At 44.4% G+C, this 27,472-nt stretch overlaps 1 protein-coding gene across 2 annotated transcripts in view; it reads right to left on the bottom strand.

Annotated features, from left to right (window-relative positions):
* Window positions 1-272: 272 nt before the first annotated feature.
* NFKBIZ (NFKB inhibitor zeta) overlaps window positions 273-27,472 on the bottom strand; it is a 33,272-nt gene continuing 6,072 nt past the window's right edge. The window contains exons 1-12 of one of the 2 annotated variants that reach the window (XM_053312837.1): window positions 13,878-14,227; window positions 10,882-11,024; window positions 9,510-9,546; window positions 9,296-9,399; window positions 8,416-9,188; window positions 7,917-8,022; window positions 7,485-7,631; window positions 6,292-6,355; window positions 5,337-5,506; window positions 4,090-4,200; window positions 3,786-3,953; window positions 273-2,855 (exon numbers count right to left, since the gene is read on the bottom strand). In XM_053312837.1, coding sequence (XP_053168812.1) covers window positions 2,802-2,855; window positions 3,786-3,953; window positions 4,090-4,200; window positions 5,337-5,506; window positions 6,292-6,355; window positions 7,485-7,631; window positions 7,917-8,022; window positions 8,416-9,188; window positions 9,296-9,399; window positions 9,510-9,546; window positions 10,882-11,024; window positions 13,878-14,148 — 2,148 coding nt within the window. In that variant the 5' untranslated portion in view covers window positions 14,149-14,227 and the 3' untranslated portion in view covers window positions 273-2,801. Of the gene's footprint in view, window positions 2,856-3,785; window positions 3,954-4,089; window positions 4,201-5,336; window positions 5,507-6,291; window positions 6,356-7,484; window positions 7,632-7,916; window positions 8,023-8,415; window positions 9,189-9,295; window positions 9,400-9,509; window positions 9,547-10,881; window positions 11,025-13,877; window positions 14,228-27,472 lie in introns of those variants that run through there. The other variant, XM_053312838.1, reaches the window with a different exon arrangement.

The raw sequence follows: 27,472 nt of genomic DNA, 5'->3' as shown, positions 1-27,472 counted from the left end.
TTTCAGCAGTCCTATACAGGTAGAGGTGTGTGTTTTGTTTTGTTTTTAAAAAGCAAGCTTCTCAAGTTACTGAATTCTGCAGGAGTTCCAACTTCTGTGCTTTCATTTCATGGTCTAACATGAGAATACAGAGGTCCCTAGTTATCGCTTGGAATAAGATAAGTTCTTTGTACAACATTAAATGAAAATAGTCAGAATCATGGACTCGAGAGCTTACAGAAGGCCCAAACACCAGCAAAATAATCAGACAAGAAATCAGTCAGACCACAAGGTACAATATATCAATTTATACAGGTTTATTCAAATGGTATATTCGACATTATAACAATAAGCACTGCTTTAATATTTGGAGGTACAATTTCTCCAATTACTTTGTCTACAAGACATACTTTCATCAAACAATATGATCCAATTAACTATGGCAAAGATTATGGAATGCAGAACAGCCATTCAGGAAATGGTCATATTCAGTGAGATTACACATAGAAACAAGCTGTATAATCCTGCAAGCAATTACTACAAGAAATTCTTTAATACATTTTATTTACATTCTTTGAAGTACAAATAAAAATTGGGCCAAAAAGCTACTATATTCTTAAAATTTTAATACTTGACTGCCTACTATACCTATAAGGTAAAAATGCCATATAACTAAATATTTGCATAGCCCATATAACTTTTTGCAAAGCCCTAACAAGTGTTTTTCTCAATTCATGAATAAAGAAACAATTTCAGCATAAACATAAGGTCGACTGTCCAGCATCCTCTTCCCAACGGTGGCTAGTCAAATGCTCCTGAGAAACCCCCAAAGGGTGGCATTTAGGCAGCAGCCTCTAGCCCACTGCCTGTTTGCAGTAACTGGCATTCTAAGGTATGTTGGCTGACATGATGTGCAGCAGACGTTGCCGCAGTGCTCCGCCCAAGGACTGCTGCGGTCTGCTATGGCAGCCCCAATGCTGTTCAGAAACTGCAGATGGGCGAACAGCGCTATATCCATTGTCATGGATTGGAGAAACTGCTGTAGCACTGCTTACATAACTGCTGATTCTGAACAGCTTCTGAGCTGCTTTAGGAGACTGAGGCTGCCACAGGGCGCAGCATTGCAGACATAATGCTGTGCATGATGTCAGTCACTGTGAACATGGAGTTTCCATCTCTAACAATGCCTCTGTGCGTTTGCCTAATCCCCTTTTAAAGCCATTTAACTCTGTGGCCATCACCACATCTTGTGTCAGTGAATTTCTTGCATAGGGAATTGTCAGTTCCCTATGCACTATATAAAGGATCTTCTTTTGTCTGTCCTGAATCTACTGTCAATCAATGCCATTCATTTGGTGAATCCAAGTTTTAGGATTATGAGAGATGGAGAAAAATATTTCTTTATCCACAACATGAGTAATTCCCTACTCTGATTCATGTCCCCCCTCCCCAAGTCATCCTTTTTTCTAAACTAAAACATCTCCTAAATACACAAAGGAAGATAACCCTGACCAATCTTTAAAGAATTCTACTAAACTGGGAACATGCTAATTTATACTCACTGAAGCATGGGGAGGGAAGACAATTAAAAATATGTGAAAAGTCTATTTATTGGTTCTAAACATCCAATTTATTCCAACAGCCAGCAAAAGAAATAACTTGAGTAACTTTAAAGAGATTTAGTTACAAATCTAAAGTCTTTGTATCAGTTTTCATATACTACTACTGTGGCCAATGAAAACACATCAGAGGAAACCTGTCCCCCTGAAGTTGTCTTATGCAGAATCAGAATTATTATTGTCTGTAACGACTGGCAGCAGCTCTCCAGGATTTCAGATACAGATCTTTTGCCAGACCCCCTAGACAAACTGAACCTGGAATCTTCTGCCTCCAAAGTACATGCTTTACCATTGAGCTATGGCCCTCCTCAGTGGTCCCTTCCCTAAACCATTTTGGTAAATATGCACCTCAAATATCAGTCCATTTCAACACAAGCACACACATAAGTGGCACTATAAACCTAACAGAATTCTACATAACTTCTTAAACTACAAAATTTACTTCTTAAATTAACTACAAAAAGTAGGAACATAGGAAGCTGCCATATACTGAGTCAGGCCATTGGTCTATCTAGCTCAGTATTGTCTTCACAGACTGGCAGTGGCTTCTCCAAGGTTGCAGGCAGGACTCTCTCTCAGCCCTATCTTGGAGAAGTCAGGGAGGGAACTTGAAACCTTCTGCTCTTCCCAGAGCGGCTTCATCGCGAGGGGAATATCTTACAGTGCTGCTCACACATCAAGTCTCCCATTCATATGCAACCAGGGCAGACCCTGCTTAGCTAGGGGGACAAGTCATGGTTGCTACCACAAGACCAGCTCTCCTCTCCAAGTAACCAATACATCATATTACATAACCTTCCCCCCTAAAATGATTATATAAACTACCAGTAAAACATCGTGTTAGTATTATTAAGAAGCTTATGTTTCATACTATAAACAACAGCTCTAAAGTGTTTTAACATTTCTTTCTTAAAGGTAATAACAGTTGTTCTTGCTTGAGATTTGTTAGGCCTACTATTGTAAGTCAGTTATTTCTTGTAACTGCTAAATGGAGCAGTTCAGCCGAAGATCCAGAATACCTGGGTATGAAACATGCCCATCTGTTCAGAAGAATTGTAATTAACCCACTATATAATAGTGAACAAAATATTTTTGTTTCATAGAAACAACTAACATTTGCCTCCACTGGACAAATGGTCTATTTACAGTTACATCAGGGCTGCCTAACTGACAGCGAGTGTAAGTCATTTGTACTCATGGAGCTTAATAGACAGATGATCTCTGCTGAACCGTCTTCCCTTTTAGGATACGTCTTATCTGAAGAACGAAAGAGAAGCAACAAGGTGTCAGTCCCCATTCATTCTGACATTATAAACTGGTGCTGCAATCCTAAGCATACCTACTAAGAAATAAATTGCATTGAACTCAGTGACTGACACGATAAGCAGAGTAATGCAAACATCTGAAGCAACACCTGTGGTATTGTGCAAGGGTGCCTTTGTGCTAACATTTAACATTGTGTAATCACACCTGCGTGACAATACTTAGGAAACTTAGGTGCCCACAACCTCTTAAGGAAGTGGGACAATGAAGGAATTCCAACTATTTGAGAGTATTATTCATGTAAATGTGTGATACAGGACTTTAAAACGAAATACATCAGTAGTTTTACTGTGATATAGTGTCCAAATGCATGATGATGAAACTTCATAGTCCATTTTTAGTTACTGAAAATCTAGATTATTGGGATTTGTTAAATTATCCATATTCTGTAACTTGAGAATTTGCATGTACAGAACCTCTTGAACTAATCATTCAAGGGAATAACCAATAGAATTCCAGTAATTAAAGAGGATTCCCCTAAACTTTAAAAGCGAGTGTTCTTTTATAAAGGAGCCCAAATTTCAAAACTAAGGATATCCAATTACCTACATGAAATCATTCTTATATTTTTATAAGAATATCCATGCAAGAAATATAGAGAGAATTTCCCTACTGCCTTCCTAAACCTTAATTTCATTAAAAGTAGGTTCAGAACTCTGCAAAACTTCATATGCAATTTTTTAAAAAAAGTGAAAAACAGGCAGTAATATTAGAATTGCTAGTTGGTTTTGCGAAGATAACTTCCTAGGAATATGAAAGCATGTCTGTATTATCTCTACTGTAGAAAGAATAAAGGGGAGAAAGTACGAAATTTCCACACAATCCACTTCAAGACAAGAAGCTCAACATTTTTAGGTTTCTTACCTCAACACCTACAGGGCCATCAGGAACTAGGTGAACTGGCTGCTCATTCTCCAAGTTCCTGGCACTTGGATCAGCTCCTTTTCGCATCAACAAACGAACTGCATCCAACTGAGTCACCCGATGCTGCAAGCTGGAAGCTACATGGAGTGCTGTATTGCCATTGTAAGCCTGGTTGAGTCAAGAAAGAAACACCATTAATTTCAAAGAAACAAACAGGGCAGGGTGATTTATGCCTGCAAGTAGGCACATGGTGAACAAGACACACTGTTTTATACTATTACCCCTTGTCTCAATGTTCACATACCTTTGCATTGATGAAAGAAAGGCAGGTGGGAAGCTCTAAGAACAGACGAAGGAGTTCCACATTTGCTTCTTCGGCTGCAAAGTGAAGGGCTGAGCGGCCACTTTTACGATCCTATGGGAGAAAAAAAAGTCAACTAATGTTGCACAATGCAAGAACACACACATGAAACCACATTGTGTTATCAATGATTTGATTTATCTTGCTTATTCTCTCAATTGTAAAAGCAGGGCACTATTATTTCCAGTCTACAGAGAGAAGATGAGCCTAAGAGACAACAATTTGTAGTAATTTGAAGATGAGATGGGGTGGGATTTGAAGTTTTAAACCTAGATCCATCCATGTGCAAAAATGGTATCTATTCAACTACAAAGGTGCTCAACTAATTAAAGCAAAGATAATTCATACTATGATACCCAAGGGAGTATCCCATGTAATCCACTGGTACATTTGTTTGCACAGTCCAGCAAGAGTCAGCCATGGCTGGCCTATTGGAATTAGAGGGACTTGCAGTCAATTCTAAGTAAGTTTACTCTAAAGTAAGTTCCACTGATTACAGTGTGATTTACTTCCAAGTAAGTATCCTTAGAACTACAGCCTTAAGAATGTAACCACATTAAATTCAAGTCAGAAAAAAAGATATGACATATAGTAGAGGAATCACATGTGGATATGTGCAAATAAATATATTACAGAGAATCGCAATATCCATTCTTAACTATAGATTTGGCCCAAAACATGCCTGAGTTGGAAAAGATGGCAAGTGGAAGATCCAGGGTTCAATAAACTTTGAAGACTAGAATACTTCAACATATTTATTCTACATTACACAACTTGGGTTGTATCCAAATATACAGCTCTGCTTGTGCTAGCTCTTTCCATGAACTGAAAGTCTTTGTAAATGACATTACAAGCAAATTAACAACATAAATTGTCTATTCAGGACTAAGCTAATGAAGTTTCCCCTTCAGCTTTACAGCAAATCTACTGCACATACTAAGAGATGAAGAAATGCGCAAAGTGTTAAAACAGATTTCATGTGCAGACAGTTCTATGTACCCAGGAACTTGGAGCATCCTCATCCCCATCAATAAGAGTGTGCTACCACCTTGCATGTTATTTCCCCCCACAAATCGGTCACTGTGTAAGCAACCCCTGCATCTACAGATAGCTGTGAAAAAGCAGTATAGGAAACATCTGTCAGACACTGGCGTGAATCTACGTTCACAGTTCTCCTGGGTGTTACTCACTCTGGCTTCCACAGAGGCCCCCATCTGGATCAGAAATTTGATGGTGTCAGCTAACTTCTTGCTTTTCAACCGAAGCTCCTGAACCTCAGGAGTGTGGTGTGAGTGCTGGCTCTGCAGGTCATGTACCACAGCATTGTGGATCACTACTGCACAGTGCAGAGATGTTAAACCTTGAAATGAAACATAGCAGTCAGAAAACAAAGAAAACCCAATTTGTTTGGACTGACTGCCTCCTCCAGAGACTGAATGACTCAACATTAGTCATCTCGATACTAACATCCAGGTTTCAGCTGCTTTTTGTTTGCAATACATACTCCTATAAGATTTTTAATCTTATAATCTTAAAACCTTATAAGATATCTGTATGTGTTGCAGAGCAAGAACTAATGTTTATGTTTGGCAATTCAAAGATGAAAAATTAAGCATCGGTTCCTTTAACAACCTAAGCTTTTGTTTTTTGACAGATTTTTGCATGTGTAGACCCTCTAACAAAAATACAGCTCTGATCCATCTAGATACCGCTGCCAAACCCATAGCAGAATAGAAGTTCTCAGTAGTTTAAGTTAATAGTTATTATTTTCTGTTTTTTGTCATTTGCTCTCTTGCCAACGGCACACAGGTTGCTATGACTAATGTTACATAAAACAATAATTCTGTGAGCCCGATGTTCAGCTATCCTGAATTTCCAACACAGAAGATCAGGACCCCATTTATAACTCAGTGAACTAGAGGGTAGTCATCATTTCATGAGATTCACTTTCCCACCATACACTGCTTCAAATATACCTTTAATTTTTTCTATGTTAAAATATATGTGATAACAATAGTAAGTCATTTCTACTACATGGCATGCCAAATACAGGTGCCTAAGAGGCAGCAACAAAAATTTATGTGTGCTTTATTTACAGCCTTCTGTCTAACCTAACACAGAATGAAGGACAATTAGCCCATTTACCATCATAGTTGGTTGCCTCCAAGTCCACATACTGATTGCTTACAACGGCTCCTTTCTGGATTGCCTGCACAAGTAAAGTGAAAGCAGACATTAATGCCACCCAAACATACACAACAGTAACTGAAAGTTAATAGTTTTTCAGACTATATCAAGATTATTCACTTAATAAAACTACTATTTTGTTAAAATCTGGGCAATGCCTTCTAACCTGTCCAAAGCCCTGCAGCGTATTAGAACCAAGACGAATTGGGAAACACGCTTCCCCACACCCCAGTATGAAGAGACTTTGTGCTGCTTTTATAGGGGTGTGACACGTGACAAAGTGAGGCTTTTCTCACAGCCAGCCTAACCCAGCCTAGGCTGCCCCAAGCAGCGTTAGGCTGGTCGTGAGAAGCGGCGGGATCTTCGTGGATCCCCCTGCTCCCCTCCCACCTAACCCGCTTTTAGCCAAAGTTAAGGGTGCTCTTGCACTCTTAGCCTGGCTACCGGGAATTGTGAGATTCCTCAGGCTGCGTGCAACACAAGGAGTCACAGAGAAGGGCGCATAGAGAGCCCATCTGAGGGGGGGAATCCCCAATGCACTGAGGGATGCCTGGAGGCCAGGACAAGTTCCAGCCCCAGATCCCTCTGCGCTGCTCCATGCTTCATGGAGTGTGTGGGTGCACGGGAGGCGCACCAATCACCTGGGGGGGGGGAGCCAAGTGGAAAGCAGCCTTCCCCCTGCACCTTCCCTTCCTGCCCAGGGTGACTGTGAGAATTGCCCCCAATGTTTCCAGTAAGAGAGCCTAGAACTTAATCATTTAAGTGTTCTTTCTTGCTCAGTGCCCTTGCCTGGAGTTGGGGATAGAACTGCTACAAAATTCTATAAGACTGCACTTAAAGTCACCACTCACCCAGTCACTAGGTGTCCAGATATGCCCTTCCTGCTGGTAGGGAGGGATGAGGAGAAACTGGCTGCCCACATGCAAGTGGAGCAGGAGTGACTAGGCTTTGGGTCGTAACTCAAATTGGCATACCACTCCCTGAATTGATATGGCACTATTTGTCACTTCAGTCCCAAGTACTGTAGGTAACCTTAAAGCAAGGTATTGTATTTTGGACCTGTACTGTACAGCACCCAGTTTCAGCATATGCCACAAGATGTTGGGAGAAAGGAAAAGGAAACATTTTAAGAATTTGCTCATAACCCTCACCTGAAGGACTTGCGCATGCCCCTTTTCAGCACACACATGCAATGGTGTCCTACCCCAGCAGTCAGTAGTATTCACTTGTGCCCCAAGGCTCACCAGGTCCTGGACAATGAGATGCTGATTTGCAGCCACAGCCACCTGTAAGGCACTCTGGAATAATAAGAAGCAGATGGATCAGTTACTGAACTCTTGCCAGGAAATAGCAATAAAAAGTCACCCAACTATAATAAACTGTCTATGGATCCTTCTAATCAGGCAGAACCATGCCAGAGTGCATCTCTTTAGGGGATTCAGCTTAACCTGTGGACTTCTGCCATAGCTCAAAGTTATATATTAGCCTGCATGCTAACCTTCAAGGTTAATATTAACAAGTACTCCAGGATGTTGTGTGTAAATCCTGGAAATGTGCATAAGGGCACGAAGCAGAAACATTACCTGGCCATTGTGTTCTTTAATATCCAGCATGTGCAGGGCTGCCATCTTTCTTGCCAACACATAGGAAACAGCCCGTCGTCCCTGGGCAACTGCAATGTGGAGAAACCTGAGAGGAATACGTATTGTGTTTATTTATTTATTTATTATTGTTATTGTTATTATTTATTATTATAAAATTATATTTGAAGACAGTTTCCTTTATGGAAATGCAGAACAAACAAACACCACCACCCCTCACCATACACACACAACCCAGAAAATTTGCAGGGTGCAGGGGCTACTACATATAATTATCTAATATACTATTCCATTTTGTCATCATATTTAGCAGTGCAGTCAAATAAGTCTACATGGCATCTAATTTTAATTCAGTACTGTGTTTTTCACTGAACAGAAGGTATGGTATTTTTATGAGGCATATGTTAGAAATCAGAAAGGTATCTTATTAGGCAAGGACATAAAATTCATTTTAGTAGCAGTAAATGTGGACAATACTCACGTGTCACCATCAGAGTCTTTGGCAAGGATTTGATCTTGAGAAATATTGGCCAGTTTGTTTTCCTCCTGTTCCACTTGCCACTGGAAGAATGATTTTCCCAACTGTGCTGTATTCCTGGCAATATCCTGATGCTGCACAGACCTATTTGAAGTAGCCAGTGGTAGGCCATGCTCTTCAAGACCAGTGCAGATATTATTTTGTGGCAGACTGAATGTCTGAGGGTGACTGCGGACATTGGTTTGCTGATGGCCAACAGGCAGAGAATGGGAGAGGGGGCTTGAGATGTTGTCCCGCACTTCTGAGTCACTTAAGAGAGAAGCAAAACTTTTAGTATGGCAGTACTGCAGTTCTTGGCTGTCAAAAACATTGTGTTGATAGTCAGAGGACTGGCTGCTTGCAGACTGTGGCCTGTATTCCATTAGTGAATTCTGGCTGTAATGTTGTGACAAGTCCTGAGGCTGAGTGGGAGAAAACTGATAATTTGGGGGTGGTTCCAGCATTTGTGAGGAGGGACTGCTTGCTTGAAATGCCTGGTACTTCTGAGGGGGTGAGAAAGCCTGTGCTCCAGCAATCTCTTGATACTGTTCCCCTGGTGAGTTAGGATTAGCCATGGTGTGAAGCCAGCTAACTTGAACTGTGTTTAAAGAAACAGGACTTGATTCGTTCTTAATATTGATAATGTTCTGCAGCATGTCACAACTGCTGTCTTGTCTAGGCTCACTTATATGGGCATCCTCCAAGTTTTCCATCGATGTTGGTGTCTGTGGAGGTGTCTGCAAGACAGAGCACACACATTTTTACAATGAGCTGAACACATCCTGTCACATAAGGCAAGTGGAAAACAGATTTTAATATGAGCAATGAATATAAAAATACCTACCAAGAGGTGAGGTTGGAAAGTAGCTGCTCTTTTGTAACAGGAGCCATCGGAATGAGACTCATGGGCTTTTCTTTTCCTACCATGAGTTAACATGTTCTTCAGCTCTATTGAAAGAAAGAAAGTAAATGCTGAATTTCCCCTGCATTTTGCTTTTAAAATACTCTAAATACTAACATTCAATATTTACTTTAGATGACTAAGAATAATACTGTACCTGTGTATGGGTCATAATTCATTAGTTCTTCCTGTCCCTGTTTTTAAAAAAAAGTTGAAATTATTCATACATTTGCTCTGTTCCTTAGCATAAAAGCATTTGCTCTGTTCCTTAAATCAGCTCTAAGAGATAACAGCCACTTTCTTTTTAAAAAATGCTAATTTAGCACACAACTATGTTTAGCATTAGATTTCAGTCTATAGGCTTTTAGGAGCTCTTTTCTAGAGAAATCTATTTGCTTCAACTCTATTATCATTTTAATCATTTAAAATGTCTACTGGGCCTTCTACAAAGGCCATTTATTCTGCTTTATCTAAACAAAAACAAGCAAACAGATTTCCCGTCTGTCCTATTTTCTACTGCTCTGTTACTTCCATTTCAATGAACAGCAAATAGTGTGCGTGTGGGGAAGCTGAATGATAAAAATCAAAGTTCCATAAACTTGGCAGGAAAATAACGTTTACAGTCAAGCCTCCAGCAGTGTAAATAAGAGTAGACTGAAAGGTTCACATGCATTTGAGTAACTTCATTAAAAAGATCCATACTGTTAGTTAGTTCTTTCGTTTTCCAAAGGCGTTGCTTTGGTTTATTACTCAGCTATATCAATGTGGATTTTGCATTTTCAGGTTCCTAAATATAAGTCTGCACTAACTTAAGAGAAATAAATATTTCTAGATAAATCATATTTATTTCTCACATGCACAACTAATTATTTGCAAGTAAATATCATGGAATTAGAGAAATGCTAGAAATATGTTTAGGGACTCATTTGTACAGTCTGCTAATCTCAAAATCTGCAGTACTAGCAGGTAAATGCTTAAGACAATGCATAGAATTGCCATGACAGCACAGAGTCCTAAACAATGAAACTGTTCTGTAGCTACAGGCAGCCAGATATGCCTGTTCAAACTGTTTAGGGAAACACTTCCTATTTTCTTTCCAGCTGTATTCTACCCTACCCCATACTAAGAGTCAGTGCCCTTCACTTTAACATAGAATGCAATTTATGAATAAACAACTTGCTTGTTTAGATCAGACAAGAGCTGTCTAGCAGAACATTCGACCACCACCACTGCCAGATGCCTCGTGTGAGTGCAAAAGCAGGGCACAAAGGTGTTCCCAGTATCAGACAGTCAGAGGTATAGACCTTCCAATTAAGAAGGTTTCCTTTTTAGATATCACGGCTAATGCACATTGACAAACCTAGATTCAACAACAAAAACAAAATCCAAAGACAAGAGAGCTAGTGGCGACATCTTGCAATAATGAATCCCATACATTAATAATGTACTATATGAAGTAGCACACTAGAAAAAACAAAGCCATTTATTATTCTGAATGAAACATAGATCAGGGCGGGGGCTATTCTCACCTTTAATTCTTCTGCTCCACCATGATCCAAAGATATCTGTTTGCTGTTTCTAATGTGCAACAACAGCTCTTTCACAGAGTTTTTCACACGAACACCTTGAAAAGGTCCTCTTTGTTGCTTTCCTCCCCCCATGTGTTGCCCAACTGTTGAGACACAAATAAAACATAAAATAAAGGCACTGAAACAATCCATAAAACCAAAGATTAAGTTTACGGGGGAAGAAAGGACAATCTGTACACAATTCATTCAGCCAGTCTTTCAGTGGATAAGCAAATTAGACAAAATCTCACTACCATGAATTCCAGAAATACAAAAGAAATTGGATAATTTTACACTCACAACCCTCTTTTCACTTCTCTCTCTCTTCCCATCATCTGTTATAACACAGGGGTCCCCAAATTTTGTAGTTGTAGATCCACTACAACTTCCAGAATCCCAGGCACAATGGCTAAAGGCTGTTGGTCCAACAACATCTAGGATTCTGTGTTAAGGACAACAATGAATCGTCTCATACAAAATTACATTAGCATTAATATGATTTTATACAAGTGATTTTTCAGAATTACTTGCACTTGTCACCTCCATTATGGAACTGCTTGTCCAAAAAAAATTAACTAAGAAGCACTGCAAATATTACACCCATTCTCTTATGTCATCATCTCTTTAAACACAATCCATTTTGAAGATTAAAAGTGAGAAGTTAAAAGAGGAAGCAACTATGCAAGACAGTCCAATAGAGAAGTTATTACTTCATTTTAAAAAGTACAAAAAAGCTCAATCAATTTTTATGCACCAGAAGGATTACAGATTCAAACTATATTGAAATCATTTTAAATCAATTGCCACAGAACTGGAATTTCTGTTTAGAGGGAAAGGGCTCCTAATTATGGATCAATAATTTCCGCTTTATAGATTTCAATGGGATCCTGAAAGGAATTCCTAGTTAAAGCAAACCAGGCATTATCTTGAGTTTAAATTGTCATATCTTAAATACAATTTAAGATAGCAAGGAGTGCTCTAAAGATAATGAATTTGTAACAGTCAAACTTATGTAAGTTATATTTTAAAAAGTCAATTAATCGGATATTACAGGTTTCAAGGCGGCAAAGGTTTTCAGGGAAATAGAAGCCAGAGTAAAATCAAAAAACAAAAATATCCAATGGAGGCAGTACAGCACATAAACAGATAACATTATAAAGATATACTACAGATATCCTAGTGCTACCTTTTAATATTATTATCTAACATGGTTAATGAATGAAAAGCAAAATCCTGACTACAGAGTGGTACAAAATTCCTCCTCCTTCAAATCCAGAAAATATTCTGCCTGAAGAGGTTCCTTGAAGAACATGAACACTACAGAAACTGATTTTCTTCTACAATATGCAAAGCCACTTCCATCTACCATAAACTTTCTAAATGCAACTGATTGCGTACCATTTCTTTGTGCCAGATGCATAACACACACTAATCTCTGCCATAAGAATTCCTATTTTGGAGATCTTGGTTTTGAAACAAAACAATATTTGAATAACTTCTCTTTCTATTTATATTTAATATAGACAGTTTTAGACATTTGGACTTCACAGAACAGGATGCACAAAACAAAACATTTCAGTGGACTGAATTGTATTAAAATGTCTTTGCAGTGAGTTTTCACAAAGTTATACAAAATTCTTAAGTCTGGATATGATTAAATGTATCCCAGTAACCTATTATCCTTTCTTGTTTTTTGCATCTGGAATTTGTTAACACCTCCTTACATATAAAAAGGCTAATATTTTTTTAAAAATTAAATTGCATCTCACATTATTTGCTTATCTTTTCTCCCTCAGTAACATTTTTTTAAAATGGCACAGATACAAATCTTGCAAGTTCAACTTCTAGCACACACATATGCACACACCAAGAAATATGCAGTGAAGATTAACACATTTACAGAACCTAAGTTTCTATTAGTTACCACTGCTGCGCCGTGGCACCAATATGCTGTCAAACTCTAGCAAATGCTCAATGATATTTTATTCCTGTTTCTGAGGGCAAATGCCAAATTAACTGATTTATGATGCCAGCACCGCAAGGTTTCGGTTTATCTATACAATGGACACAAACTAGTAAGTGCTGGCACTTCAACAGTAATCTGTGCTGCATCCTTGGGGAAGGAGACGCAAACACTTCCACAACTTTCTTTTCTTCTTACATATGTAGCTCAGAGTTAAAGTGCCTTCCATCTTGAGACTGGAAACCCAGGGTGACTTTGGAAATTTGCTTGCCAAGCTGGAAGTTCACCACGCTTGCAATCCTTAGCGCTCTCCACCCGACACCCAAGGGTATACATTCAGCAGGATGTTTAAGAATGGCCCCATCACATGTTAACGCCAACACAATTTCCCACCATTTCTTACGTGTAGACATAAGGAAGCATACATGCATATACATTATATGCGGCAACACAGGGCATATCTTGTGGACATAAAATGCATTCTACAGAACTATAAAACAGTATGCAAACTGGCCTTCCCACACTGTCGAAAAGCTCCATCGTGATGGCATGGTTGGAAATGCCCAACGTAGACTAGTGGTTAGAGTGCTGGAGAGCCGAGTTCAAATCCCCATTCAGCCATGAGACTTGCTGGGTGTGACTCTGGGCCAGTCACCTCTAACCTACTTCACAGAGTTGTTGTGAGGAGAAACTTAAGTATGTAGTACACCGCTCTGGGCTCCTTGGAGGAAGAGCGGGATATAAAAAATGGTAAAATTAAAAAAAAAAATTCAAAATAGGCACCTTAGGTGCTGGGCAAACCAAGGAATATCTGCTGGGCAAACCAAGGCAACCAGAAACGCGACCGCCTGAAAAGCACCAGCAGCCCATATTGTAGTGCGGGCGGGGCCACTGCCAGAGAAATGCCTCCGCTCAGGGCCGTTGTGGGGCTGCTGCCGCCCCGAGCCGGGTGCAGAGGGAGTAAGAGACGGGGCGGGGGGGGGGGCTGTTGTACCTTGTGAGGCTAGGCGCGCGCCGCTCCGGGAGTAGCGCCTCTTGCTGAAGTCGCTGCTGTCCCGGCGGCCGCTGACGCTGCTGCTGCCGCTGCTATTGCCCGAGAGCTCCGAGTCGGATCCCGGGGATCCTGGAGCGGAGTGAGTGGGGGAGCAGCTCCCCTCGCTGGAGTGAGGAGACGCTCCGTAGAAAAAAGCCATGTTGAGAGGGCTGCTCATGGAGCCGCACTCGCCGCCGTCCAGCAGCGCGTCCTGGCTGCTGTCCACGATCATCGCTGGTCTCGCGCGGTGGCTGAGAGGAGCAGCGGGAGGCGGCGATGGATTGAGTGGAGCCCAGCAGTTGCAAAGGAAGCAAAACCAGAACGGGTCGGACGCGGAGGCGGCTGCAGCGGCTCTTATAGTGGGTCCACGCCCTGCAGTGGGGGAAGGGGGGAGGAGGAGAAGGAGGAGGGCGGCCGATCCTTGGCTGCCCGCAGGACGAGAGAGGCGGGGTAGGGCGCTGGCTGCGTCTAGAAGCCGCAGTTCCAGTAAATCCCCCGCTCGGCCTTTGTCAACAGCCCGTTTGCCTCGCTGCCTCTCTCGTGACTCGCCTCCTGACTGCTTGACACAGATGCTTTCGGCTAATGAGTAGCCTGAAGCTGGCCAAACCCGCAACCGAACCTCTGGGCGCCAGGCAGGCAGGCAGGCAGGCCAGGAGTAGCAGCCAAGAGGGAGCGCTTGGGCCGGCGCTCAAAGGGGACGGCTCGGCGCCTCAGACGTCGCCTTCGCCTCCTGTCGAGGAGAAGAAGAGACCAGGGTTGCTACTGCGGTTTAAAAAGTATTGACTCTGACTCCCTATGACCCAACTCTGCATGAGTTATTGTCTCCACGAGTTAGCTTGCTCGTATCACCCTGCCAAGTGGCAAGGGGCATTTTACCACACATTGGCAACACTTTAGGGCGTCTCTGTGGGCACGGAGAATCAAGCAGCACCCCCACCCCCGAAGACAGCTGACTTAGGGGCAGTTTGGTGCTAGGGGCTCAGAGACAGGGTGTGTGTTTGCAAGGGTTCCATGACAGGCAGGACTCGGCCTTAACACCTGTTTTCAGTCAGTAGTAGGACTCTGCCAAACAAAATACAAATTTTTAAAAACCGAGTATCTTGAGTATGTGCAGTGTGCCTTTCACCAGTCAGTGAATAACCTCAAATAGTCTACACACAAATCGGGAGGAAGAGTTTTGAGGTCAGATAGTGTGGTTTCCAAGAAGCCTTGAGGCTTGACATGTCTCTTTTCCCCCCAGTGATACGGAAAGAAACATCTTTTGTTTTTCTGGAAGACAGATGTTAAAAGATACAACAGAGTTCCTGCCTACCCTTACCCCACCCCGAACCACCACCACCACCTTTCCCCCCTTTAGTGAGAACCCAGTTGGTAACAGGTAATACATTCAGGGGTGCCAGCACCACTTGCAGAACAGATCCAAATATTCACGGAGCACATGTAGCCTCTTCTCTGCATCGCCATTCCATCTCACGTTTGGGATTTTTTTTTTTTTAGAAAAAGGCCTGACAGCAAAAGCTCCAGCTGCCTATGAAAATCTAAAACATCAGGGAAAGAGCCAGACGAGAACCCTTAATATATTTTCATTCTACCACCTACAGGAAATGCTTGTTATTGAATGACTTCAGACAAGTACTCTTCCTCCATGTGCATTCTGATGTGTGAACAGTCATGAAACACCTATACAGTACCAGTGGCAAACCCACCTATGGAGCCTCCCTCTAAAACAAGGTTAAGAGAGCAAGAGCTCCCCTAACCTCATTTTTCGATCGTCTGTCCCGCGGCTAGCACTCAGTGAGCAGGGTCCCTATAATGCATTATTGGAGCTCCAGGGGGCGGGGTCCCGGCACCCCGACCCTCGGAGCTACCAGCAGTAGCCGTTGCTCATCTGGGTAGGCTATCCGCCCGCCCAAGGAAAGGGAACTGCTTGTGTGCGGGGAGGTAAGCTCTTCAGGGCTTCTTCCTCGCTAACCCTATTGCCCTTTCTCACTGTGAGAAAGGGCTGGGGGGGGTGTTCAAAGTGTCATTCATTTAGAAAAAGCACAAAACCCCCTCCACCCCATGGAATAGAGCAAGTTCTTAACAGAAAGAATGATTAATAGTAAGAACTGCACATAGATCTGTTCACATAGTTGAATACATAAAATAAAATTTTATTTTCCTTTTCTGATTCTCATGTGATTGTAAGCCTGGAACATGAAATACAAGTACTTTTTGAAAAGTGAAAGTTATCCTTGTACAGTAAGTGTGAAGAAACTTCATAACCACAATCGTGCCCTAAAGGTTTTCATTTGTGTGATGATTTGTATGCATGGTTTTTGGAGCACAGCACCCAAAGACTTTGAATTGACAGTATGGCAGCACTAAATAGGGCTTTACTTCCACCAGATAGCTCAAATTATTCCAGAACAATGATAGCTTTTTATTATTATTCTAGAGAACTGAGCCTCTTAAGAAATAATTGCAGTTATAAAATGACAGGTCTGGAGAAGAAAATGCCACAGCAGTCCCATGCAGACAAACAAGGTCATACAGCCATACTGGGCATAATCCAAACAAATAAATGTAGGCACATCTGAACTCCACTAATCATTTGTGGGAAAGTGCTTAACTTTGGTTGTGGCAATTGTATCACTGTTAGTAATAAAGACACATTGGAGGACACTCAGGAATGTAATTTTCTCAATCCTTCCCTGAAAATACCAGTTCTAAAAATGAAGGCTTGGAAACATGGGCATAGTGTCCATTGGACATGGGGGGACAAATGTCCCCCGGCCCATAGGGTCTAGGGGTTTACAAGGCTGCTGCGGCGCTTTCCCTCGCACTCTCCACAGCTTTCCCCTGTGCTTCCTCCTCCCAGCCTCTCACCGCTGCTCTGCCTCCTGGCCTGCCATGCAGGAGCCCCCGGACAGAGGATGGTGCCCCTTGCGGCCCCGTGCCTGGTCCCGTTCTGCACCACTGAGCTGGAGCAGCTGCAGCCACAGTGAATTCAAGAGACGGGGAGGGCAAGGCTTGGGGGGGTTGCCACGCCCCCTTGCATCTGACATCAGACACAGGGGGCATGGCTTGGGGCTCGGGGGCACACATGCACTTTGTGTGCACTATAGATAGAGGCCCCCTGGCTAAACTTTGTCCCCCAGCCACTTCACTACACCGCTGCTTGGAAAGCATATCATAGCTCTCCTCCTTCACTGATCTGTTTGGAAACAGATCAGTGCATTGCTATGGAAACACAACACACAAATCACTCCCAAGTTATGCTCTTGATCAGTTATACGATTGCGAGTGTCCTCTCTTGCAATCTTTTAATGCTACAACCTTAAACCCCTACAGCCTTGAGAACGGGTGAACCAAATCTCTGTTTCCAACTGAAGGAGATGGCAGAATTATTTTCCTCTGTGGCCAAAACATAATGAGCCAAGTCTCATGATCAGTGAGACCTGGTTCCTGAGAGTGCGCGGGGAGAGCGAGCTAAGCCACACACACACGAGTGGGGAGGGAGCCCACACGATTGCCGGCTCTGTGACGGAGCCGGTGGAGGCTGGGGAGCTCGGGAGCCGTGCGGCCCCTGGAAGCTCCAGTATGCCCTGCACGAGTGTGCAGGGCATACTGGGGAGACTCCCAGAGCTGGCTTTTCGCCTCCCCTCCGGGGGTCTACTCGTGAGTAGCCACAAGCACAGAGCTGTGCCGCGACTAATGATCAGGCAGCCCGGGTTTGCAGAGCACTTGCTCTGCAAACCCAGGCTAAGGAGAGGGCTACTAAAGCGGGCTAGCCGCTCATAAACCACCAGGCTCACCTGCGAGCCCGGTGGTTTTACACGATCAGGCAAAATCGGGCTAGGCTCCCCTAGCCCAATTTTGCCTGATCGTGAGAATAGCCCCATAATTTCTTCATCAGTTGGTCCTCATTATCAAAGCTTTCAAACGCAGTGTTGATCTTGCTTTTTTAACCAGGCTCTTAACATGTGAGTTGAGTGGGAGGGATTACAAGACTAGCAATTGCGAGTAGCTGACTCAGTCCTAGACTGAAAAGTGGAGGCTGATCTGCAAGTGATTTTGAGTGATCTTATCAAAATAATGCCCAGGGGATATTTCTTTTAATCTCTGAGATGGTTCTGTTACCAGAGAACCCAACTTACCCCCACCCAAAAAAGGACACACACCCCACACCCCACTGTCGTTCCTTAAGTATGCATATATGTATGTATGTATGACATTTATACCCCGCTTTTCCTCCAAGGAGCCCAGAGCCCAGTACATTGTTATGTATGTACTCACAACCTGGTGAGGTAGGTTAGGCTGAGTGATATGCAACTGGCCCAGAGTCACCCAGTGAATTTCATGGCTGAATGGGGATTTGAACTCAGGTTTCCCTAGTCCAACACTCTAATCACTGCACCACACTGGCTATTAAAATTAGCACATTTCTGATTGAGATATTAAGTGGCGCAGCAGGGAAAAGCTTGACTAACAAGCAGAAGCTTGCCAGTTTGAATCCCCACTGGTATTATATCAGGCAGTAGCGATATAGGAAGATGCTGAAAGGCATAATCTCGTACTGCGCGGGAGGAGGCAATGGTAAACCCCTCCTGTATTCTACCAAAGAAAACCACATGGCTCTGTGGGTGCCAGGAGTTGAAATCGACTTGATGGCACACTTTACCTTTACTTTAGAATTTCATTGCAATTGCTCTGGCTTTAATTTGAAATTCCTGGGGCCACCATAGCCATAGGGCACTTTGCCCTGTATTAAAAGCCCATCTGCAACACCGGCAGAAGGATACAGCTGCTTGGTGTGCCCTTCCCATCACTACTATACTTTGTGGTTATACTTGCTGAGTCATACAGAGCAGTGGAAGGTGTAGCATTGTGGTTAAGAGCACAAGGAAGTCTCTAGTTCAAATCTCAGTTTATGCATATACTCGGTGGCTTTTAGGCAGCTCCTCCCTCCCACAAAATATGGGATAATGATCGTGATAATCATAGGATAAGGATACTGAAAATGTAATACTGATCTTTTCTTTCAGGGTTATTATAAGGATCTCTTAGATAATGAATGTGAAATCCTTTGAGAATCTCAGGGAAACTATTATGTAAGCGGCCTGTAGAGTGACCATTCTCTTGGGCCATATCCTTTCATAGGGTGCCCTGCAATCTGGGGCTATCATGCAATTACCTGAACCCTATTACATGGGTTAGTCACAGAGCAGGAGTATCTTTGGCAAAGATTTTGATTATTGGTCTAGCTCTCTATGCCACCTTGCCAACCAGAGATAATTGAAAGCAACAGATTGAACTATGTAGTGTAGTGGATTGAGTGGAAACCTAGCTTCAAATCAAGTCATGAGTTTTCCAGGATGACCTTAGGCCAGTCACTCTCCTGTGGACTAACCTACCTTAGGAGGGTTCTTGTGAGGAGAAAGGGAAGTTTCTTGAAGGAAGGACAGAATAGAAATTTATTTAGCCAATTTATCGACTGCCTGACTTCCTAAGACTCAAGGTGGTTTTCATAAATTAAAACAACAACCACCACCACCAAGACAAGGAGGGAGAGAGAACACACACACACACACACACACACACAGCCTGGCAAAATAAATAAGTTTTCAAAAGCTTCTTAAAAGACAAAAGGGAGGGGGCATTACGAATCTCAGGCAGCAAGGTGTTCCATAAGAAGGGGCTGCAACAGAGAAGGCCCTTCCACAAGCCCGGGCCCCATATACCTCCCCTGGGCCCAGAACTCTGAGAAGGCCCACCTGAGGCAACCTCACAGTGTGGGTTGAAGTTGGACGGGAGAGGCGGTCCTGAAGGTACACAGGTGCCAAATCCTGAAGAATAAATGTATGTTCATCTGATACCCCTATGCCAGGGCTGCACAACTTTGGCCATCCAGCTGTGTTTTGACTACCACTCCCATAATCTCAAAACATAATGACCAATAGGAGTTATGGGTAGGGATGTGCACGGAACCAGTTTGGAGGCCCTTTATCGGCCTGCAAACCAGTTCAAACAGGTTTGAACGGTGGCCTGTTCCACCAGTTCGAAGGTGGGGGTGCAGCTTTAAGGGCGGGGGAGGATGCACTTACCCGCCTCCCGCCGCGTTTCCCCCACCGGTGCTCGGTTCCTTACATATCCCCCTAGGCGACAGCGTACATCCCTGCCACCCCCTTCGCTACATTTCCCAGAAGTACCCTGAAGTAGCTGATGTGCCTCTGCGCACGTTATGCATGCATGCCCGACGTACATGTGCTCGTGCATGTCACATGCATGTGCATGCGCTACTTCTGGTAAACGTAGCAAAGGGGGCAGCAGGAAGGTATGCTGCTGTCCCGGGAGATGTTTAATGAAATGAGTGCCGGTGGGGTAAACACAGTGGGGGTGGGGGGTAAACTCAGCGGGGGTGGTAAATGCATCCTCCCCTGCCCTTAAAGCTGCCCCCCACCCCCACCATTGAACTGGCCCCCGCCAGTTCTGTGCACATCCCTAGTTATGGGAGCTGTAGTCTGTGCAAATCTTAGTGCTCTTGACCAAATAATAACTGTGCCTGACAAAAAACTACAAAAACCACCCAATCAATCAGGTCTGTAAGGTCTACTTTTAAAATGTAATAAATATGACCAAACCAGACCTAACAAATAAGGGCTGTCGTTTTATGTGCACTTTTATGTTTGTGAGGCCCATAGAAGTATAGCAGCTAAGCGGTCCACCCTATTGGCAGAACATCTCATCTTCAAAAATGGTACAGAAAAGATTTGCAGAGAAAACTGGAGGAAGGGGATATAGTTCAGTGCTAGAGTATGTAGAAGACCCCAGGTTCAGTCCTGGGCTGGGATAGACCCTTCTTCTGAAGCTCTGGAGAGCCACTTCCAGTAGTGTAGACAATACAGAACTAGATGGACCAATGGTTCAACCATTGGTCTACTTTCACTTTCATCAAAAGTGCAACTCAAAATAACAATTTTACATGTAAATGCCAAATGTAATATTAGTTTTCATTTTTTAGATTACAAAATAACTGTGCTTTTTTGAAAACAAGTGCCCACTTTGTAAGTAACTTTCTAAATTGACAAACTCCAGGAGAAAACTAGTGAACATCCTTTCGGGCAAAAAAATCACTCCATCATGTCCTTGCGTTATGGACAATTATCCATTAATGCCAGCAAGTTGTCAAAAATGACAGTTGTTTATGGAAACCATTAATGATGAATTAAGGCCACAACTCACCAGAAAGCTTTCCTGCACAATTTCAAGCTCCTCAGAAATAGGAGCTGCACAAAACTACTAAACTGCAATATGTGTATCTACCTGAAAAGTATTGAGCCTCTTCTCATCATCAGTGAGGTGGGCTAGAGGGCGGTGTGCAGGGAAGGCTGGTTAAACTTTCTTCCAGCGCAGATGATTGAGCCAGCGTTGCTGGGTGCGCTCCCCTCCATTCCGTGGCACCAGGGAGGGTGGGGGGCCGGGATGTGTCATCCCAGCCCCCGGAAATACAATGATGCATTGCGCAAGTGTGCGGTGCATCATGAGTGTCCCCCTCCCCTCCCCTGGCTCCCCGCAGTGTGGCATTCACAGGCTGCCACACAATCAAGAAAATGGGCTTAAGGGAGCTCTTAACCTCATTTTCAAGGGTGACTACATAGGCGGGTTTGCTGCCGTGTTGCCACTGGAGCCCAGCCCAGTTTTGCACGCGAGTGTGAATAGCCTCATTACCTTTCTTAATTTGTGGACATTTCTGCAGTGGAGATTCCCATGATCACACCTGAACATTTTACTGCTGAACCAGGAGTGTGAGAAATCTCACAGAAATGTAGAGGCAATAGCCCTATTCAGACATTAGGTTGTACAGATGTCTGTACACATGTACGTTTCTGTCTGAATGACTGTACCTGCATTCATTTTAAAGGAAGCTTGGTGCAGCTCCCTCAAATACATGGTACAGATAGGGAGTGTAATGCTGTACCTGTATTCAACATAATGTGTGAATAATTGTACCTGTGTGTACAGATCTGTGCCTGTGTACACGGTTTACTCATCGTTCACAACTTGAGCAGCCTGATTATATCCATGTTTACTTGGAAGATAAATCCCCATTTTGTTTACTGGAACTTACTTTCAAGTACTTGCGGATATGTCAAAGATGCACGATGAAGGAAGGATAAAAGCCAACTGTGCTCAATCTGTTCCTATGAATAGTACACAGTCCCTTTCTTCTTCTCAACACAGACAGATCCATATGATTGCACTGAATGAACTAATAGAATATGAGCTAAATAAATTTACTGATAAAGGCCTTTTTATTACTAACATACAGGAAATGGGTCACAAGAACATTCCCAAAGTAGACAAGTTACAATTAGCAAACACTGCATTATCTGCACAAATATTTGCTGTACCAAAGCAATCACCTTTGATGTCAGTGTTCTTTCTTTTTTCAAATTAGCATAAATAAAATCAACACTGTAAAAGTCTTTGGCTAATTTACACAAAGGCAACTGCCAGACCCTTATCACTGGAGAATGATCAAATCATAATAAAGATGACATTGTAGCTGGTTTGTGTTTGTTGTTTTAAAAGGACCATGCCATTTGGCATTTAAAGAAGTATGAAATCTTATCTTTCCAAGAATTAGTTAATATACTCACTGGATAGTGCGACTGTCCATACCAAATGCCAAAAAGTATCAAATGTCCTCCTACAAATATGAAAAGGAGTTTTGCTACACCTTAGAGGCTTAAGCTTGCTATTAGAACCACATGACTAGCCACAAAGCCTTATACCAGGCCTGATCAGTTTAGGCCCCCAGCTGTTTTTGAACTATAACTCCCATAATCCCTAGCCACAATGGCCAATAGCCAAGGATTATGGGAGTTGTAGGCCAACAATCTGCAGGAGGGATGAAGTTGAGCAGCCCTGCCTTATACCATAATAAATCTGTTAGCCTTTAAAGTACCACAAGTACCTAACTACTACTTTGTTTGTTATGTAACACAGGGGTCCCAAACTTTTTAAACAAGTGTACCCCTTCTGTCACAAATCTTCAGCTCAGTTTAGAAAAAAGTTTAGTTTAGAAAAAAGATGACTGCAGGAAGACATGATAGAGGTCTATAAAATCATGCATGGTGTGGAGAAAGTGGATAGAGAGAAATTCGTCTCCCTCTGGTTCTCCCTAAAACCAGGAGTCATCCCATGAAATTGATTGCAAGAAAATCTAGGACCAACAAACGGAAGGTACCCTTAGGGGTACTAGTAGGCCTGGAAACTCCTGATATAATAGACTGAAACACCTACCCATCTGAGTACCCTACCCTCTGGATTAAAATGGTGCTACTTTTCCCTATTTGCCTTGATTTTGTAAGGCACTCTGTTATAGTGAAATTGTGTAGGCAGATTCTGGTTCCAGAATAGTTCCAGGGAAAGAGCATATTAACAGGAGCAGAGAAGGGGCTCCAAGAAGGCCTCAGTGTAGCTCCTTCAAGCAGTCACTAACCCAGAGGTCAGTAACTGGTTACCTCTGGGTCAAATCTACCACCCTAAAGCTTAAGTGTGGGAAGGCACTCATATTGTTTGTTTTTTAAAGCTACATTACAATAAATAAATTTAACTCAAAGGAAGCCACTAAATGGCTCAGCAAACCATTTAACACATACATGTACATACTTATGTCTGCTGCAGATCACCTGTTTGGGCAGCCAAAACTGTCATAACATTCCAAGCAGAATCATGCCAACAACTTGATGGAAAAGAGGAAATTGGCAGATTGAAATCAGTGACTAACAAGCAACCAGTCAACACCCACGTAATGCCTATAATGTCTGGGAAGAGATAGAAGAGAGGTTTAGATGGCATTGGCCTAGATGATATTCCATGAATAAATGTCATGCCATTGTGCTGCAATTTTACAGCATAGGACAGAGGAAGCTGTCATATACCGGGTCAGACCATTGGTCTATCTAGCTCAGTATTGCCTTCACGGACTGGCAGTGGCTTCTCCAAGGCTGCAGGCAGGAGTCGCTCCCAGCCCTATCTTGGAGATGCCAGGGAGGGAACTTGGAATCTTCTACATGCAAGCATGCAGGTACTCTTCCCAGAGCCTAAGGGGAATATCTTAGAGTGCTCACACACGTAGCATGAGACATTGGAGTCCTTGCAATACATTTGGGCATGGAAGCAGTGCCAATCTGAGCCAGGGTTTGGCCCTGGGACCTTTTCCAGTGCCAACCTCTGCCCAAGATGCTATGAAGTAATTGTACTATGTACTTACTCAGAAGCCTGCTCATTTGCTTTTTCTTAACCAATAAGTAACCACAGGCTGTCCTTACCCATCTAGGTCTGAGGACATGGCTTGAAGGCAAATTTGAAACTTAGAATCTTCCCCGCATGGGAGGGGCTACCTGGAGGCAGAGAGAGACTGCTCAATGTGGGCAAATAATGGCTTACTGGCCCAGTCTGTGGTTCTGAATTGGCTGGCAGCCTACATGCCTTCTATTTAGGACTGTTTATTGGAAGATGTTCCACTCTGCCTTTGAAGCCAAAAGTCCTTGCAAGGCAGCTCACAGTAAAATGATACCATTAAAACAAATAGGACTAACAACTACAACAGAAACAGAAGCCAATATTGCAACATAAAACAGCAGAAGTATTGCAGTATCAGATCACAAAATGAGCCAAACAAAAACCAGTTTAAGAAAAGGTCTCATGAAATGACAGGGTTTTTACAGATTTCTTAAAACAGGCCAGTGATGGGTCTGACATACCTCCACAGGGAGGGCATTCCACAGTTCTTTACTGCATTTTTGAAAATACTGCCAAATTTTAGGATCTCGTGTCAGTTTACATAATTTCCATCCACCCCTAGTCTACATATTCACTGACCAAGCTTCCTGAGCCTCATCATTGCCTTGCATGAGATGCAGGGTCCTTTCAAAACTGTATATTCCACCTTTCAGCAGCTCAGATCTCACAACTGATCACAGGGAGGCAGTTAGTTTGTTTATATATTGCCCAAAACTCACATGTCTGGGTGGTTTACAATCCAGTTTTAGACTGGATGAGGGCTAACCAACAAATTTAATCTAGATAAGATGGAGATGTGATGGATTAGGTAGTCCACTGATCTGGGTGGAGGTTTGCAACCTGGTTTGGATAGTAGGGATGTGCACGGAACCGCGGAGCTGCGGTCCGGCACTGGGGTGGGGGGTTCCAAATAACGGCGGGGGGGGCTTTACTCACCCTCCCAAGAACGGCGCCGTATTTATGTGAGTAAGCGGGCGGCATGCCTCCCTGCCGCCCGCTTCATTCCCCCTCTCGGCGTTCCCTCCGTTCAAATTCTAAATCGGGCGGCAGGGTATCTCCCAGTCCCTGCCGCCCTCTTTAATGCCCCCGCTCGGCTGGCGGCCGCCCCATTCAAGCCTTCAAGACCCCTGCCAGGCCGGCCCGGCCCGGCCCGGCCCGGCCCAGCCCGGCCCTTCCCTTCCCTTCCCTTCCCTTAGCAAGGGGGACGAGCGGCAGAACTCCCTGCCTTCCCCCTTGCCGGCTGCGCTGCAAAAGGCTTCTTAGAAGCCATTTGCAGCGCAGCCGGCAAGGGGGAAGGCAGGGAGTTCTGCCGCTCGTCCCCCTTGCGAAGGGAAGGGAAGGGAAGGGCCGGGCCGGCCTGGCAGGGGTCTTGAAGGCTTGAATGGGGCGGCCGCCAGCCGAGCGGGGGCATTAAAGAGGGCGGCAGGGACTGGGAGATACCCTGCCGCCCGATTTAGAATTTGAACGGAGGGAACGCCGAGAGGGGGAATGAAGCGGGCGGCAGGGAGGCATGCCGCCCGCTTACTCACATAAATACGGCGTCGTTCTTGGGAGGGTGAGTAAAGCCCCCCCCCGTACTCCTGTGGAACCCCCCACCCGAACCAAAACCACCCCGTGTCCGGACCGGTCTGGAGGCCTTTAGAATGGCCTCCGAACCGGTCCGTGCACATGACTATTGGATAGACTCCCACGAAAAGATCAGGTCCACAGTCTGGGGGTACTCCTGGACCCAGCATTCAGACTGGATTGTCAGGTGACATCAATAGCCAGAAGCTCTTTCTGCCAATTTTGGCCAATTCCCCAGCAACAGCCCTACTTAGAGAAGGAGGATCTGACTTTGTTCATACAATCGACATGAGGCTGCCTTGAAAAGAAAGCCTGAAAACTTCAGCTGGTACAAAAAGTAGCTGCACAGATGTTTGTGGGGTCTAGGTGGCATGATAGCATAATTCCAATATTGTATTAGGTGCATTAACTGTCAGCAATTCCAGACCCAATTTAAAGTGCTGGTATTCAGATGCGTAACTATAGGGGGGCAGGCAGGGCATGTGCCCTGGGCGCCACTTGGTGGGTCACGTGGGGGGCGCCAAAAAGTGCCATGACCCCCCCGATCCCCCCCTTCCCCACAAAAAAAATATTTCAGGGCAGCAGCCGCACGCCCTTGCCAGCTCGCGCCGCTGCTACCTGCGCCCTGGCCGGCGGCCCAACGGAGTCGTCGTGTGCCCCCTGGGATGGCTTGTGGGGAGTGAGCACCAAGGTCGTCAGCCCCCCTATCCTGTAGTGACCGCGCGGTGGTGGATCGCCGAGTACAGAGCAACGCCGAGGCCTGCCGTCTGGCCCGGCGTTGCTTCCCAGCTGCGAGGCGCGCCTGCGCAGTTCATTCTATGAACTGCGCAGGCGCGCCTGTGCAGTTGGGAAGTGACGCTGGGCCAGACGGCAGGCCTCGGCGTCGCTCTGTACTTGGCGATCCGCCGCTGCCTGCCACCGCCGCCCGCCACCGCCGCGCAGTCGCTAAAGGATAGGGGGGCTGAGTCAGCCCCCCTATCCTTTAGCGACCGCGCAGCGGTGGCGGGCAGCAGCAGATCGCCGAGTACAGATCACCGAGTAATGAGCCCCTGGTGGTGCAGTGGTAAAACTGCCGCCCTGTAACCAGAAGGTTACAAGTTCGATCCTGACCAGGGGCTCAAGGTTGACTCAGCCTTCCATCCTTCCGAGGTTGGTAAAATGAGTACCCAGAATGTTGGGGGCAATATGCTAAATCATTGTGAACCGCTTAGAGAGCTCCGGCTATAAAGCAGTATATAAATGTAAGTGCTATTGCTATTGCTACAGAGCGACGCCGAGGCCTGCTGTCTGGCCCGGCGTTGCTTCCCAACTGCACAGGCATGCCTCGCAGTTGGGAAGTGACGCCGGGCCAGACGGCAGGCCTCAGCGTCGCTCTGTACTCGGCGATCCACCGCCGCGCGGTCACTACAGGATAGGGGGGCTGACGACCTTGGTGCTCACTCCCCACAAGCCATCCCAGGGGGCACACAACGACTCCGTTGGGCCGCCGGCCAGGGCGCAGATAGCAGCGGTGCGAGCTGGCAAGGATAGGGTAAGGATGTTGGGGGGGGCTGGGGGGGTGCAATTTCAGAGGCAGAGCTTGCCCTGGGCGCCGTTTTCCCCAGTTACGCCTCTGCTGATATTAACCTTTAAAGCTCTACATGGCCTGGAACTGGGTTATCTTAAAAACCACCTTTGCCCATATCAACCTACCACAT

The sequence above is a fragment of the Hemicordylus capensis genome, chromosome 3, assembly GCF_027244095.1.
Source record: "Hemicordylus capensis ecotype Gifberg chromosome 3, rHemCap1.1.pri, whole genome shotgun sequence".
Lineage (NCBI taxonomy): Eukaryota > Metazoa > Chordata > Lepidosauria > Squamata > Cordylidae > Hemicordylus > Hemicordylus capensis.
This window is presented reverse-complemented; position numbering and strand designations above follow the sequence as displayed.